We start from the raw sequence: 18,629 nt of genomic DNA, 5'->3' as shown, positions 1-18,629 counted from the left end.
AACTGCCAGTAAATAGATGGTAATTTTTTTTTAAGTATAGGTACAAAAGAAAAAAAAATAGCATTTTTCTACCTTAGGACAGACTTAGATGTAACAAGTAGCTTACTTACTTGTTCATAGTTAAAGGTATCTAACATTCCCAAGATAAGTCCCTGGATTTCTCCAAGTTTTCCTTTTCCATAAACTGGATCCTAATCGGAAAAAATTATAATTCTGTTACAATTCTGTATTTTAAAATTACTTTAAAATGTAAGTTAGCTGAAAAAGCCAAATGCTTTTAAGTATTTTTCTACAGTCACAAAATATTTATTCTTCCATGAACTTTCCACTGGAAATGTACCATAGTCTTCCTCTGACCATCTCAAATATTTTTGAAAAACAAAATTTAAATTATCCAAGCCCCTTTCTTAACAATCCTTACAAGTCTAATTAAACTTTACTTTTATTTTGTTTCTGCAAGAAGCTTCCTCTCCTTCATATGTAACAGCAACTCTCCCTCTTTGAGCTCATATATATGTTACATTAAAACCAGTGTACTCAGGAATACCCAGAATCTGTCCAACAACTCCTCCTGTGATCCCATTTAGCTACCTCCTGCCCCTAACCAACTCAATTGCATCAGTTTTGGAGACAAACAGGTTCTGAGAAAACAGCTCTCAGTTTTTTGAAGTTTTTTTCAATAAGGTCACTACTGATAAACAAAAGATACCTAGATACCCAATGTTCTCTCCACTGCATTTCATATGAGGTATGCCAAGTAACTTGTTTATTATGTGCATTTTGGAAACACTGAAGTGTACAAAAAAAAACCCCAAAAAAACCAAAAAACAAAACAAAAAACAAAAAACCACACCAAAAACTGAAATCCAACCAGAGATAAACACTGTTGATATTTTGATGTATATTTCTCTAGTCTTGTTTCTGGGAGAGGTGAGCAGAGGAAGAGAAAGAGGGATATATTTTTTAGTGTATAAAATTTGAGTATTTTACAAAATATTTTTATATCTTTTTTTAATTCAATGGTATATTGTGAGCACTTTTCCATACCAGCAAATATTTCTTTTATTTTCTCTACTCTTGTGACACATTACAAGTATTTCTTAATAGGTACAGAATATAAATCATGTGAAAATACGTTTTATTCATTTTCTGCTTTGAAGGCTTCACTTTTCCCCTTTCCCAAACTCCAGCCACTATTATTAAATGCTAGTGGCTGCAAATCTCAATTGGAATCTCTGATTCTTTCTTTACAGATTTCTAGATAGAAAACTATAGACTCAAAGGGCATTTTCATGGCTATCAATATATATTGCCCAATTGCTCTACCTATTTTAGGATTTTTATCCCCATCAGCATATGTATGTGCTCGCTTCACTGACCTTTGGCTAGACTAATAATTATAATTTTAAAACTGTGAATAAATGAGCCAAGTCTATTAATTTTCTCTAATATCAAGTTATGTATGACATAAATGACTCTTTTCCATGCCAAATAGGAGAATCCAACTACACAGTTATGATAAAAGTAGCTGCTACTTTAAGTGAGTAGCATATGCCAAGTACAGTACTAAGCAGTTTATGTTTAACATATTACTAAATTCCTTCAACAGGTTTTATGAGTAAAGAAACTGATGCTTAGAGAGGTTACAAAAACTTCTCTAAGTCACAAAACTATGAAGCAGATAAGATGGGATTTGAATCTAGGTACTTCAGAAATCACACTTTTAATAAACACACTATACTGGTCTCCCAAGTCTGGATACAAAAACTAATAAATTAAGTAATAAATTACTTTTTGCTTGAAAATATGGGTTTCTAACATAGGTAACTAAATGATAAACTAACGATTGCTGGAAAACACGAGAAACATGTCTGGCTATTTCTTAGGGAGTAAGGGTTATTAAACTCTTGGTACTGTTAAGAGTTACTGTGAGTTCAGAAGGAAAAAAGGCTATGGAAGCAGGAAAAACCTGTATAAGAATTGTCTCAGGATTTGCTATTCTCTTCTGGGTTCTAGTGATGGCTCTTGCAGAATAGGTTGTGCAGTTTCTAACTAAGATTGGTTTTCAGTGCTTTGAGTCTGTCTAGAGCAGCATGAGATTGTCTGCCAGAGGTTTCTCTGGACTCTTCAACTGCTAGGGTTTTGCTGAAGAAATCCAAGGCACAAAATAACTATGTATTTGTGTAGTAATTATCAAATTAACAAGCTTGGGCTTGAACACATCACTTAAGCTTAGCAGGAAAAATTTCTACTTCACAGCTAGAGATCATATCACTAAGCTAAAGATATCTGTCAAATATGTGGAAATCATTTACAAAAGGCAAGATACAGATATTTCAGATTAGTCCTTCAGAGAAAAACAACCCAAAGCCATATACCCACTGCACATTTTTTTCTTTTTATTTTCTTTGCATAAAAATAGACCCTTGTTAATGTTTAATTATACTTTTGGTCAAGTTCTTAATAAGTATACGTTTGTCAAATATCAACAGATGGTACAATATCTTATTAGAAAAATCTATTATAAAATTTACTATAATATGTGGATCCAATAAGACAACAGAGTTCTGGCATGTGTTTTCGACAAGGGTGGTTTGGAGAACAAAGAGGTCTTAAAAGGTTAAATTCTGGGAAAAGGAAATCTCTATAGGTCATTTCTATATTTATATCAGTACATCTCACTGTAATATACATAATTTAAAAGCAAAATCAAGAAAATGACCTCATGCTGGGACAACATATAAATTATAGAATGCAAAAGGGAGCTCAAAGCTTCCAGCACAGCATGCTCCGACCCACTAGCTCTTCAAATTATTTTCCAAAGATGTCAGCTAGATTCTTCAGCAATGAATAAATGCTGAGGTTTCTCTTAAGTTGTTTGTTTGCAAACTATGAAGGAAGAGCATACTTGGGTACCCAGGTAAATTTGTTTTTCAAGACACACACTAGAAAAGATGTGATGACCATGTTTTTTTCCTATTGCTTTCTGGTACCTATTGTATCATGTATGTGGGTGTTTAAAATAAAAATCTTTATTAATTGAGCACTGCTTTAAAATATGAATGATGCCCTGAACAGGAGCGTCTATAAATAATTTGTTTGCCTTTCCTCAGTGAGAAAGTAATAAACAGCTTCTCAGAAGCTAAAAGTTACTTCAGCCATAGAGCAAAGATAGAATGTATATAACGAAAATATGGTCCTTTAAAATGTTCTTTTATCACCTAATATTCATGAAAAAAAAAAAACAGTGTAATTTGGGTCCCAGGCATCAGTCTGAATAAACACGTGAAGATCAAGAAGATCTGTGAGAACCTCTTATCATGTGACCACTTCTTTTGGAAAAACTAATTTTTTCAGTTGTATCTGAGCAATTGTGCACCTAAGTAACTGCTGCTCCCTACTTTTTTCAGTGGGGATCTGATAAAGTGAGGTGGGTATGAGAAACGCCTTGATTAGTATTACATACAGAAGAAAAGCCCTAAAACTTGAAGTTAGCAGACCTGGATTAATTCTAGTGGTTCCCATTTCAAAACTGAATAAACTAAGACAAATTATTTGATCTTTCTGAGTGGCACTTTTCTCATGAGATACATGAGGTATTGCTACATCCCCAGCTCAATTTGCACAGTTAGAAATCAGAGAAGATAATGAACACTGAAGTGATTTGTAAACTGGTGAGAACTATAGAAGGACATTAGGTGAGGGAGTCAACTAATATTTAATGGGCATATACTATGTTTCAGGCACTGCACTGGGTGTTGTAGGTAACATAGTGAACAAGGGAGACATGATCTCTGCTTTTACAAAACTCACAGCCTCGGGGGTAAGCTAATATGAAGGTAGGGCTCAAAAAGAGTTTATATTTACAGGTGTGATTGGGGCTGCAGTGAGGGTGGAAAGGCAAGGGAGAAAAAACTTAACTCCTAAAATATTCTAGGAGATAGAGTAGAGAGGATTTAACGTGGATTAAATACTGGGACTGCTGAGGAAAATAATGAGGAATTCTACCACACAGTTAAGGAAGAAACTATACAAACTGTCTACAATCTATTCCAGAAAACAGAAGCAGTGGGAACACTTTTTTTTTTTTTCTTTTTTTGTAGACAGTCTTGCTCTGTCGCCCAGGCTGGAGTGCAGTGGCATGGTCTCGGCTCACTGCAAGCTCTGCCTCCCAGGTTCACACCATTCTCCTGCCTCAGCTTCCCGAGTAGCTGGGACTACAGGTGCCTGCCACCATGCCTGGCTAATTTTTTTGTATTTTTAGTAGAGACAGGTTTTCACCGTGTTAGCCAGGATGGTCTCGATCTCCTGACCTCGTGATCTGCCCGCCTCGGCCTCCCAAAGTGCTGGGATTATAGGCGTGAGCCACCACGTCCCGGACGAGGGAACACTTCTTAACTCATTCTCTGAGGCCAGCATCACCCTAATACCAAAACCAGACATAGATATTACAAGAAAGGAAACTATATGAACAGAGATGCAAAAATCCTCAACAAAATATTAGCAAATTGAATCCAGTAATGTATAAGAAGAATTATACATAACAACCAAGTGGGATTTATCCCAGGTATGCAAGGCTGGTTCAACATTTAAAAATCAATTAATGGGCTGGGTGTGGTGGTTCATGCCTGTAATCCCAGCACTTAGGGAGGCAGAGGTGGGAGGATGGCTTGAGCCCAGGGTGAGACCTGCTTGGGCAACACGGTGAGACCCCATTCTCCACAAAAAAGGAAAAAAAAAAGACAAGAAAAATCAATTACTGTAATCCACCACATCAACAGGCTAAATAAGGAAAATCATATGATCATATTAGCAGATGCAGAAAATGCACTTGATAAAATCCAATGCCCACTCATGATAGACAAACTGTGAGCAAACAAGGAAGGAAGGGACACTTCCTAAACTTGATAAACAGTATCTATAAGAACCTTGCAGCTAACATCATACTTAATGGTGAGAAACTGCCTTTCTTCTAAGACAGAAAATAAGGCAAAGATAACCCCTCTCACCACTCCTATTCAACACTGTACTGGAAGTTCTAGTTACAGCAATAAGACAAGAAAAGGAAACAAAAGATATACAGATTGGGAAGGAAGAAATAAAACTGTCTTTGTTTGCAGATGACATGATTGTCTAAAAAACCCTGAAACAATTAAGTGATTATAGCAAAGTTACAGGATACAAGGTTATTATACAAAGTCAACTGGTTTCCAATATGCCAGCAACCAACAGTTAGAATTTAAAATTAAAAAGATACTATTCACATTAGTACCTAAGAGAAATATTTAGATATGTCTAATAAAATATACACAGTTTGTATGAAGAAAACTGTAACACTCTAATGAGGGAAAGCAAAGAAGATCTAAATACATGGAGAAATATTTCATGTTCATGAACAGAAAGATTTGATATTGTTATAATGTTAGTTCTTCATTTGATCTATAAGTTCAATGTATTCCTAATCAAAATTCCAGCAAGTTACTTTGTAAGATATCAACAAACCGTTTCTGAAGTTTAAAGCAGAGAGGCAAAAGACAAGGAATGGCCAACACAATAATGAAGAAGAGCAAAGTTGGATGATTGTCACTCCCTGACTTTAAGACCTATTATAAAACTAATCAAGACAGTGTTGGTATTGGTGAAGGAATAGAAAATAGATCATTGTAAAAGAACAGAAAACCCAGAAATAGACCCATATGAATATGGTAAACTAAGCAAAGGCAATTCAATGGAGAAAGGGACAGTCCTTTCAACAAGTAGTGTTGGAACTAGTTCCAACTGTGTATATTCACATGCAGAAAAATGAATCAACACTGACCATATATTTTCCCCCAAAATTAACACAAAATGGATCATAGCTCTAAATGTAAAATGCAAAAATACAAAACTTTTAGGAAGAAACAAAGGAGAAAAATCTGCGTAACCTTGAGTTTGGTGATGAGTTTTTACATACAACATCAAAAGCATATTCTATGGAAGAAAAAGTCAATAAACTAGACTTCATTAAAAGCAAACACTTCTGCTGTGTGAAGCACACTGTTAAGAGAATGAAAAGACCAGCCACAGAGTGGGAGAAAATATTTGCAAAAACACGCATGTGATAAAGAACCTTATCCAAAATATACAAAGAATCCTTAAAACCCAACAACAAGAAAACAAACACTTCAAAAAGCACATAAAAGCTCAATATCACATGTTGTAAGAGAACTACAAATTAAAACAATGATGAGACTACTACACGTCTACTAGAATGTCTAAAATCCAAAACACTGACAATACCACATGCTGCTAAGTTATGGAGCAACAGGAACTTTCATTCAGTGCTGGTGGAAATGTAAAATGGTATAGACATTTTGGAGGAGAGTTTGGCAGTTTCTTACAAAAGTAAGCATAGTCTTATATAATCCAGCAATCACATTCCTAGGTATTTACCCAAATGAGTCTAAAACTTAAGTCCACACAAAAAGCCTGCATATGAATGTTCATAGCTGTTTTACTGAAAATTTTCAGAACTGGAAGGCAACCAAGATGTTCTTTGATAGGTATGTGGATAGACAAAACTGTGGAACATCCATACAGTGGAATATACAGAGATAAAAAGAAATGAACTATCAAGCCCCCAAAAGAAATGGAAGAACTTTAAGTGCATATTGCTAAGTGAAAAAAGCCAATATGAAAAGACTACGCACTCTATGATTCCAACTATATGACATTCTGGAAGAGGTAAAACTATAGGGACAGTTAAAAAAAAAATCAGTGTGGGCACGGTGACTCGCACCTGTAATCTCAGCACTTTGGGAGGCAGAGGTGGGCAGATCACTTGAGGCCAGGAGTTCAAGACCAGCCTGGTCAACATGGCAAGATCCCATCTCTATTAAAAATACAAAAATTAGCTGGGCATGGTGGTGTATGCCTGTAATCCCAGCCATTTGGGAGGCTGAGGCATGAGAATCTCTTGAACCTGGGAGGTGGAGGTTGCAGTGAGCAGAGATCACGCCAATGTACTCCAGCCTGGGTGACAGAGTGAGACTCTGTCTCAAATAAAAGAAAAAAAATTAGTGGTTACCAGGGGATTAGCATAGGGAGGAGGATGAATAGGTGGAGCACAGGGGCCTTTTACAGCAGTGTATGATATGGTAATGGTGGATATAGGACATTATGCATTTGTCAAAACCCATACAACTGTACAACACAAAGGGTGATTCCTAATGTAAACTATGGACTTTAGTTAATAATTATAACGTATCAATATTAATTCACCAATTGTAACAAATATACCACACTAATACAAAAATGTTAACCGTAGGCAAAACTGAGTGTGGGAGGGAGAAGGGGTAAAAGGGAATTCTCTGTATTTTCTGTTTAATTTCTCTGTAAATCTAATACTGCTCTAGTAATTAATAATAGAAATACTAAACCTCAATGAAAGGCCTGGTTGTGTAACTGAGGCTTGCTGACTGATGCAGCTCCATGGAGAGTGACAGGACAGCTAGCCAGCCTTTTTCTTGAGGAAAACCTGAAGCATCCAATCTGTTTAGGGTTTATTCCTCTGAGATCATTCAGTGTCTCAAGAAAATGAACCTCTGTCTCCTTCGTGAGAAGTGAGTGCGTCTGATGGCTGCTGGAAGGGGGAAGAGGAGCACAGGGAATCCCATCAGCAGACTTTCCCCAAATCCTCATTTTCAGCCCTGTGTTTTACTCCCCTCCCCTTGTGTCTGAATCATTCCTCTGCTAAAAATCTTGATGACAACTGATTTTAGAATAAAATCCAAACTCCTTATCATGAATTACAAAGCAATTAAAGACACAGTCCCTGCCTATCTCTCAAATTTCAGCTCTGTAATTTTTCTTTATTCTTATCCTATGTTCCGAGCACACTTAAAAAACTTGTAACTTTCCAAATGTACCATGCTTTCACCTCAAAGTCTTTGTGTATATAGAATAATCCTACCTCCTTTCTTTCCTTGATTTCCTTAGACTCTTTTAGGAATCAGCTCAGACATCTCCTCTTCCAGGAAATCTTTCCAAATTTCCTACTCTGTTTCAGGTATATACTTTTATTGGTACTCCTTTGGTCATATATAGTCATAAATACCACTCAATCTAACTTACTCAAAAAAGTTAATTATTGTAAAGATGCTAGGGTATTTCACAGATCCAAGAAGAGGAATGCTGGTAAGTCTTAAGAGTCACAATGAGAGACTCGTGTGCATCAGCTTTTTCTCCCCACATCGTCTCCTCTCCTGGTCTCTACGTCTTGAATCCTCTTTATGCATTGTATCCATTTGTGTGTCTCTTCTTAGTGTCTACTACATTCGTTTCCTTCTCTCTACAGATTATGCTTTTTCACTCTTCCAGTCCATATAATGGAAAAACAGGAACTGTCCGCTCCTGAAATTTGTACCTGATGTAATCCAGAGACCTAACGAGAGACTTATAGGTCTTTTCCAAGTTCAGTTCTAAAATGTCCTGGAAAGCACACTGATTGGCCTTGTTTAGGCCATTTGCTCACCCCGAGTCAATCAGCTGGACCCAGGAGGCAGTGTCACACTTTCCCACAGCTCCTCCTGCTCTTACGCAGATTAAGTATAGAAATGTAGGCATGGCAATTATCCTATATGGATTCAGAACAGATAATCCTAAAGGTGGCCACTATTACTTGAATAGAGCCCTATGAATAGTTGTATCAGCACATTTTTTGTCTCTTAAATAAGAGCTCTTATGGGTTCAGAACTATGCCTTTCACCCAAACAGCATAACATACAATTAATATATTTAATTAATAATGAACTCAAAAGACCGGGGACATAAACAAATAAAAAAAAGCTCACGACATAATAAAAAAGAACATGAATTAGGAAGTGAGAGACTTAGGGGGTGGTCCAGGTTCTGCTGCTAATGATAGGCTAAGAACTCAACTTCTCTATACTTCAGTTTCTTCTTTTTCCAGCAGAAATGTTTATAGTAGCCCTGCCTACCTCAAGGGATTGTTGTGGGCTTCAAATGAAATGATATCAGTGAAAGCACCTTGAAAAATAAAAATCTCTGTACAAATATAAGGTAGCATAATTACAGCAATCACAAACATGCAAATGAGGAATTTAAGAAACAGCATACCTTCCTGATTAGTGGGAGTTAACAACCATTGAAAATAGAAAATGATAAGAAAAAATTATAATGAATGCCAGTATAACTCAAAATAAAGTGAAGATTTTCAAATATCAAGAGACTTCTAGATTCCAAAGTCTTGAGATATAAAAAATTTTAAAAATCATGTTTTTGCCAAGAGAAAAACATGTTTTTGTTATAATTTACATATCATAATGTGTGGTTAAAGCTCAATATAAAGCAAAATGTATAACACAGAGAGAACCCATTTGGCTTTATGATTTCATTTCTTATAACTTACTTGGGAAAGTATTCCTGCCCTTATGGAGATATTACTTTATACATGATTAGAAACCTCATAAGTAATGAGCTTTAAAATGGATATGTGAAGCAGTCTATATCAAAGAATTATTCAACACATGATAATTGCTAAGATCAAATGAAATAATACATGTAAAAATGTGTTCTGGCCGGGCGCCGTGGCTCATGCCTGTAATCCGAGCACTTTGGGAGGCCGAGGCGGGCGGATCACCTGAGGTCAGGAGTTTGAGACCAGCCTGACCAAGATGGAGAAACCCGGTCTCTACTAAAAATACAAAATTAGCTGGGCGTGGTGGCACATGCCTCTAATCCCAGCTACTCGGGAGGCTGAGGCAAGAGAATCGCTTGAACCCGGGAGGCGGAGGTTGCGGTGAGCCAAGATCACACCATTGCACTCCAGCCTGGGCAACAAGGCTGTCTCAAAAAAAAAAAAAAAGTATTCTAAATGATAGTATACCATGTAATGACAAAGACTACAGGATGTAGTCATCTTTATCAGAAAAGCCCCAGAAGCTTAATATCAGATAGGAAGTAGAGCTTGGTGAGTCTTTTTTTTTTTTTTTTTGAGACAGAGTCTCGCTCTGTTGCCCAGGCCGGAGGGCAGTGGCTCGATCTCGGCTCACTGCAAACTCTGCCTCCCGGGTTCACGCCATTCTCCTGCCTCAGCCTCCCAAGTAGCTGGGACTACAGGCGCCTGCCACCATGCCCGGCTATTTTTTTGTATTTTTAGTAGAGACAGGGTTTCACCGTGTTATCCAGGATGGTCTCGATCTCCTGACCTCGTGATCCGCCCGCCTCGGCTTCCCAAAGTGCTGGGATTACAGGCCTGAGCCACCGCGCCCGGCCAAGCTTGGTGAGCCTTAAAAGAGCTGATAGGAACATTCTTCACTGAATAAAAATCATTTGAAAATTATAAAGACTAATGGCATCATATTACGGTTTGCTTTGTATGTGTGTGTGGTGGGGGCGGGGTGCATGCACATGTATGCCTATACTGAATAAAGTGAGGATAGACAAAATGGATTCTAATTCCTGTTGTTTCCCCAAGAATGCTCACAGGTTTTTTTCTAAAAATATATCTTGGAGTATTTTCAGTGTTCTCTTTTGATGAAGCCAAGAAGGTTCAGGCTTTTTTGTTGAAAGAAGTAAACCAAAATGATGCTTCCTACAAAAGCTTTGGACACAAAGCCAGCTAGAATTTAGAGTCAAGGATGAGTATTCAAGATAAAAATAATTTTAGGATGAGTTAGAAAGCCTAAATAACAACCAATGCTTAGGAAATTCCTGTATTAATTTTTAGATTATCTTTTTGGAATCTAAAAATTATAATCAGCTGATAACTCCCTCCCAGTTAGCAAACCAATAGGAAACTTGTATATCTGAATCCCAAGGCAACAGGGAATATCTGAAGGCTGCACGCCCTAACTGAAGGTCACAAGCTTATGTCAGGCAAAGTCACACCAATAAACTGACAGAAAAGATTCAAGAATGAGGGTCGGAAGTTAGATATTTAGATATTTAGCTATTGCCGAAAATTAGCTGCATTATGCTTGAGATCCATTTAAATATTAGCCCAATTCACTGTTATTTATATATAACTAAAATGTTAGTTGAAATCAATATTTAATATTCACCCCTTTTAACTCACCTGTAAGATTCTTTGCAAAATTGATGGAAGGGCAATAAATGCTGCCATGCTATTTAAAACTTGCATGGTCAAAGACTTCAGAGCTGTTATAACAAAATATTAATATTAAGGTTAGTTTAAAATAAGAGTTTTCAGTTTTTCCTGTAAGTCTGTGGAAAACAGTGCATTTATATAGCTTGTTAGAAACTTAGCTAACCAAGGCCTCTTTGATATTTTAAAATTAACTGTTGACAAGTTACAAAGACTACAATTATTTAAGATAAATTATATGAGTGGAACAACAGAAAGAAACATGAAAGATGAGATCAACCATACTATATGGTTTCATTAAGGAAAAATCATAAGAATATGCTATTGGAAAAAGATATTATACTGATAGTTTCTGCAGACAAATATTGGACTGATGATACAGGTGGACTCAGTCACTTGAATTCTGAAGAACTTACCTTCAGAGTGTAGATGAGGAATGGCTGAACTGGACAGCTTCTGAGGGGCCATCATTGCCTCCAATAACGGAAACCATAGTGCCTATAATGTCAGAGAAAATCAAAGAAAAAGAAAAATGGTCAAAGAAAACAATGAAAAACAAAAGAATAACTAACATCAGCATAATGTTTTACAGGTTGAAATGTACTTCTCACATACATTTGTTGGTAAAAATTAGAAAAAATAAAAATGGAAATACTTGGGGCAAAAAAAAAAAAAAAAAAGACAATACAAAGCAGAAACCACAGCTAGAACAGGCATTTTTATCATGAAGCCCTGGGAAACATAAGGAGGCCACCGTTAAGTAAGTCTAGGCCTCAGAACTGCAATCTTATGTGTCTCAGGGGAGGGCAGGTTCAAAGAAGCCAGGAAAGAGCTTCCTGCTAGATTCTTACCTACTCTATTAAAAATTTATCACTGACAAAGTTTAAAATAACACTATTGCTGCATAAAGAAATAAGCACCCCCACTAGCTGTCCCCCACCCAATTTCCTTTAGCTATGTCAAGCAAGAAAAATGAGTAAAGGTTATCCAAAGTTTTTTCCACATCAAGCATTATCTTATATTTCCTAAGTCATCACGGACCAGGAAATAGAAGTTAAAACTGTATCAGTTAACATGATCAACCATGTTAAGAGATTAAAAAAAAACTATCATTTATTTATATTATGTTAATCACTATTAAATGCTTTACATTTACATTTTTGCATTTCAATCTCATAATAACCTTATACAGTAGGTATTATCTTCACTAGAGATGTGAAATTGAGGCTCACTGAAGTTAAGTAATTTTTCAAAGATCACACAGCCAGTCAATTACCTGACTCTAAATTCTGTGTTCTTCCTAAACCTTAGGAAAAATATTTATTAATGAATGGCCAGGCGTGGTGGCTCACGCCTGTAATCCCAGCACTTTGGGAGGCTGAGGCGGGCAGACCACCTGAGGTTAGGAACTCAAGACCAGCCTGGGCAACATGGTGAAACCCCGTCTCTACTAAAAATACAAAAAAATTAGCCAGGCGTGGTGGCAGGTGCCTGTAATCCCAGCTACTCAGGAGGCTGAGGCAGGAGAATCGCTTGTACCTGGGAGGCGGAGGTTGCAGTGAGCCGAGATCATGCCATTGCAGCCTGGGCAAGAAGAGCAAGACTCGGTCTAAAAAAAAAAAAAAAAAAAAAAAGAACCCAGTGCTGCCCTGCCCCAATGAAGATGCTGCCACCCCACCCCTGCTGGTGTGCAGCACACCCCACACCACTGCTGTCCATGCTGGCACAAGCATGTGCACCTGTCATGCCACTGTTGCTGCTGGCACACACACACAAGGATGGACTCTGCAGCCACTGCCTCAACAAAGTGCTTTAGCTGGCAGCCGCCACTGGAGCATTGCTACCAGCTGACCAGAAACATTTCAGCTCCTCCAATGCAGCAAGTACATAAGCTTGAGGGGCCAGAGCACAAAGCCATAGGCCTGGTCTCAGCCGCTCAGGGTTAGAACAAGCAGCCCAGTAGTGCTGAGCTGAGCCTTGGCCCCCTGAAATCTTCCGGAAATGAAGACAGTTGACTGACCCCACATTATACCACAGTCAAACCTTCAAAGGCATCAAAGAATACAAAAGCAAAAAATGCCATCCAAAGTACAGCAACTTCAAATATTAAAGATACACCAGCTTATACAGATGAGAAAGAACTCTGGAAACTCAAAAAGCCAGAGTTTCTTCTTAACAGCAAACAACCCCACTAGTTCCCCAGCAATGGATCTTAACCATGCTGAAATGGCTGAAATGACAGATATAGAATTCAGAATCTGGATAGGAATGAAGATGTTTGAGATTCTGGAGAAAGCTGAATCCAAATCCAATGAATCTTAGGAATCTAATAAAATGATACAAGAGCTGAAAGATGAAATAGCCATTTTAAGAAAGAACCAAACTGATCTGTTAGAGCTGAAAAACTCACTGCAAGAATCATATAATACAATTGGGAGAATTAACAGTAGAGTAGATCAAGCTGAAGAAAGAATCTCAGAGGTTGAAGACCAGTTCTTCAGATAAAAAATGAAGACCAGTTCTTCAAATAAAAATTAAAGGCAAAAACAAAGAAAAAAAGAAAAAAAAATGAACAAAACCTCCAGGAAATATGAGATTATGTAAAGACACCAAACCTTTGGCATTCCTGAAAGAGAGGGAGAGAGGACAAGCAACCTGGAAAACATATTTGAGGATACTGTCCACAAAAATTTCCCTAACCTTGCTAGGTTCTTGACCTTGAGAAGCTGACATTTAAACTCAGGAAATGCAGAGAACCCTTGTGAGATATTATACAAGATGACCATTACCGAGACACATGGTCATCAGATCTCCAAGGTCAACATGAAAAAAAAAATTAAAGGCCGCTAGAAAGAAGGGGCAGGTCACCTACAAAGTGAACCCCATTGGGCAAACAGTGGACTTTTCTGCAGAAACCACACAAACCAGAAGGGATTGGGGGCTTATACTCAGCATTCTTACAGAAAAAAATTCCAACCCAAAACTTCATATCCAAACAAACTAAACCTCATAAGCAAAGGAGAAATAAAATCATTTTCAGACAATGAATGCTAAGGAAATTCGTTACCACCAGACATGTCTTACAAGAGGTCCTCAAGCAAAACATGGAAACAAAAGACTATTACTGGCCACCACAAAAAACACACTTAAGTACATAGACCACTGACGCCATAAAGCAACTACAATGAAGTCTGCACAACAACCAACTAAACACATGATGACAGGATCAAATCTGCACATAAAAATAGTATCCTTGAACATAAACAGGCTAAATGCTGCCCTTAAAAGGCACAGAGTGGTAAGCTGGATAAAGAAGCAAGACTCAATGGTATGCTGTCTTCCAAGAGATCCATCTTACATGCAATGATACCCATAGATGCAAAGAAAATGGATGGAGAAAAATCTACCAAGCAAACAAAAAAACAAAAAAGAGCAGTGGTTGCTATTCTAATTTCAGACAAAAGAGACTTTAAAACAACAATGAACAAAAAAGACAAATAAAGGTATTAAATAATGATAAAGGGCTCAATTCAACAAGAAGACTTAAGTATCCTAATACATATGCACCCAACAATGGAGCACCAGATATATAATACAAGTTCTTAGAAACCTATGACGAGACTTAGATAATCACACAATAATAGTGGGAGACTTCAATACTCCATTAATAGTATCAGACAGATTATCGAGGCAGAAAACTAGCAAAGATACTCAGGACCTGAATGTGACACCTGACCAAATGGATCTAAGTGACATCTGCAGAACATTCCACCCAATAATAACAGAATATGCATTCTTCCCATCTCCACCTGGCACATACTCTAAAATCAACCACATGATTGGCTATAAAACAATACTCAACAAATTAAAAAAAACAAAAATCATACCAACCACATTCCCAGACCACAACATTAAAAAAACAGAAATCAGTACTAAGAAGATCTCTCAAAACCATGCAATTAAATGAAAATTAAACAACCCTACTGGATGACTTTTGGGTAAAAACAATGAAATTAATGCAGAAATCAAGAAATTCTTTGAAACCAATGAAAACAAAGATACAGCATACCAGAATCTCTGGGACACAGCTAAAGCACTGTTAAGAGGTAAGTTTATAGTGCTAAATGCCCACATCAAAAAGTTAGAAAGATCTCAAATTAACAATCTAACATCACACTTAGAGGAACTAGAAAAACAAGAGCCAACCAACCCCAAAGCTAGAGAAGAAACAACCAAAATCAGAGTTGAACTGAATACAATTGGGACAAGAAAAACCATATAAAAGACTAATGAAACCAAAAGATAATTCTCTGAAAGATTAAATAAGATTGCTAGACCACTAACTAGTAAGAAAAAGAGAGGCCAGGTGTGATGGCTCACAATTGTAATCCCAGCTTTGGGAGGCTGAGGTGGGGAGATTGCTTGAGTCCAGGAGTTCGAGACAAGCCTGAGCAACCTGGGGAGACCCTGTTTCTACAAAAACACAAAAGTTAGCAGGGTGTGGTGGTGTGTGCCTATAGTCCCAGCTACTCTATTTGGGAAACTGAGGTGGGAGGATTGCTTGAGCCTGGGAGGTCGATCATACCACTGCTCTCCAGCCAGGGTGACAGAGCAAGACCCTGCCTCAAAAACAAAAAAAGAAGGAAGGAAAGAGGGAAGAAGAGAAGGAGGGAGGGAGGGAGGGAGGGAGGGAGGACAGATGGACGGACAGAAGGATGGAAGGAATGACAGAAGGAGGGAAAAGGAGAGAAGATCCAAATAAACGCAGTCAGAAATGACAAGGGGACATTAACACTGACCCCCAGAAATATAAAAAATAGCCCTCAGAGACTATTATAAACACCTCTATGCACACAAACTAGAAAACCTAGAAGAAATGAATAAATTCCTGGAAACATACAACCTTCCAAGATGGAACCAGAAAGAAACTGAAACCCTGAACAGATCAATATAACAAGTTCTGAAATTGAAGCAGTAATAAAAAGCCTACCAATGAGAAAAAGGCCAGGACCAGATGGATTCACAGCCAAATTCTACCAGGCATATAAAAAAAACCTGGCACCAATTCTACTGAAACTCTTTCAAAAAAATTACGGAGGAGAGACTCCTCCCTGACTTATTCTATGAGCCCAGCATCATTGTGATACCAAAACCTGGCAGAGACACAATAAAAAAAAAAAAAAAAGAAAACATCAGGCTAATATTCCTGATGAACATACATGCAAAGGTCCTCAACAAAATACTAGCAAACCAAATCCAGCAACATATCCAAAAGCTGACCCACACCCACAACCATCTGAGCTTTGAAAAAGTTGACCAAAAAAAAAAAAAAAAAAAAAAAAAGATAAGCAATGAGAAAAAGACTCCCTATTCAAGAAAGGGTGCTAGGATAGCTGGGTATCCATATGCAGAAGAATGAAACTGGGGAATTATGTATCACCATATACAAAGATCAACTTAAGATGGATTAGACTTAAATGTAAGACCTCAGAGTATAAAACTCTTAGAAGAATACCTAGGAAATATTATTCTCAATATCAGCCCTGGTAAAGAATTTATGGCTAAGTCCTCAAAAGAAACTGCAACAAAAACAACAACTGAAAAATGAGACCTAATTAAACTAAAGAACTTCTGCACAGCAAGAGAAACTATCAATGGAGTAAACACACAACCTAGAGAATGAGAGAAAATATTCACAAACTATGCATCTGACAAATGTCTAATATCTAGAATCTATAAGGAACTTATATCAACAAGCAAAAACCAAATAACTCCATTACAAAGTGGGTAAAGGACACTAACAGACACTTCTTAAAAGAAGACATGCAAGTGGCCAATAAACATATGAAGAAAAATGCTACGCATCACTAATCATCAGAGAAATGCAAATCAATAAGATATCATCTCACACCAGTGAGAATGGCTTTTGTTAAAAAGTCAAAAAATAGCGGACATTCACAACGCTGTGGAGGAAAGGGAACACTTACATATACTATTGGTAGGAATGTAAATTAGTTCAACTACTGTGGAAAGCAGTTTGGAGATTTCTCAAAAGAACTGAGAGTTGAACTACCATTTGACCCAGCAATCCCACCATTTGGAATATACCCAAAGGAAAAGAAATCATTCTATCAAAAAGATATATGTACCATATGTTGACTGCAGCACTATCACAATAGCAAAGACATGGACTCAAGAAAGTGTCCATCAACAGTGGACTGGATAAAGAAAATGTGTTACATATACACCATGGAATATTATGCAGCCATAAAAAGAATGAAATCATGTCCTTTGCAGCAACATAAATGGAGCTGGAGGCCATTATCCTAAGCAAACTAACTCAGAAACTGAAAACCAAATACCACGTGTTCTCATTTATAAGTGAGAGCTAATCATTGGGCATATGGTCATAAAAATGAGAACAATAGACACTAGGGAATATAAGAAGGAAGGAGGGGGATAAGAGTTGAATAAAAACTACCTATCGGGTACTATGCTTACCACCTGGGAGACAGATTATTCTTTCATACTCCAAACCTCAACACCTTGCAATATATCTAGGTGACAAAGGCCAGCATCATTCTGATACCAAAACCTGGCAGAGACACAACAAAAAGTCATGTACTGTCTGATTCTAAAATAAAAGTTGGGGAAAGAAAGAGCAAGTTAAATGAAAAAACAACAAAAAAAAAGTCCAAATACAGGCTGCCAATCAAAAGATGAATAAAAATAAAAATTTAGGAATAAAAAAATTGTAACAAAAAGACTGGTATGATCTACCTAAATAAAAGTTAAACAACTATGGAAATTATAGACACAGAAAAGAATGTGTTATAAACCTTAATTAGGTAAAACACTGTGATTAATTAAAATTAGTAGGTATGTGAAGAGGAGAGTAGGAAGCAAGTATGAGTCCATGGGAATTTCATTATTGGCATGGCATCATACATATCATAAAAATGGAAATGTATAATAATTATAAACATATACACATAATTACAATGGGAGCTAAACATTGGGTATACATGGACGTAATGATGGGAACAATAGATATGGATGAATACAAGAGGGGGAATGAGGAAGGAGGACAAAGGTATATGCAAATTTTCAACTGCAAGGGGGTTGGCACCCCATGCCTTGTGTTGTTCAAGGGTTGACTGTAATACGCCATGATTAAGTGTGACTTATCCTAGAAATGCAAGGATTCAACATGTCAATAAATAAATGTGATACATCACATCAACAGAATGAAGAACAAAAACCACGTGATCATCTCAATCAATTCAGAAAAAGCATTTGACAAAATTCAACATCTCTTCATGATACAAATCTCAATAAATTAGGCAGAGAAAGAACACACCTTAACACAATAAAGGCCATATATAACAAAACCCACAGCTAACATCATACCAAAAAGGAAAAAGCTGAAAGCCTTTTTTCTATGAACTTGAAGAAGACAATGATGCCCACTTTTACCACTGTTATTCAACATAGTACTGGAAATCCTAGCCAGAGCAATAAG

The 18,629-nt window shown here is 37.2% G+C and overlaps 1 protein-coding gene across 2 annotated transcripts in view; it reads right to left on the bottom strand.

Annotated features, from left to right (window-relative positions):
• Positions 1–18,629, bottom strand: part of VPS8 (VPS8 subunit of CORVET complex) — a 239,072-nt gene that overhangs the window by 56,554 nt on the left and 163,889 nt on the right. For both annotated transcript variants that reach the window (XM_063704436.1, XM_004038141.4), the window contains exons 40-42: positions 11,524–11,605; positions 11,078–11,160; positions 111–191 (exon numbers count right to left, since the gene is read on the bottom strand). In XM_063704436.1, the coding sequence (XP_063560506.1) occupies positions 111–191; positions 11,078–11,160; positions 11,524–11,605 (246 nt within the window). The remainder of the gene's footprint in view (positions 1–110; positions 192–11,077; positions 11,161–11,523; positions 11,606–18,629) is intronic.

The sequence above is a fragment of the Gorilla gorilla genome, chromosome 2, assembly GCF_029281585.2.
Source record: "Gorilla gorilla gorilla isolate KB3781 chromosome 2, NHGRI_mGorGor1-v2.1_pri, whole genome shotgun sequence".
Lineage (NCBI taxonomy): Eukaryota > Metazoa > Chordata > Mammalia > Primates > Hominidae > Gorilla > Gorilla gorilla.
The sequence above is the reverse complement of the archived record's forward strand: the minus strand, read 5'-3'. Positions and strand labels throughout refer to the sequence as shown.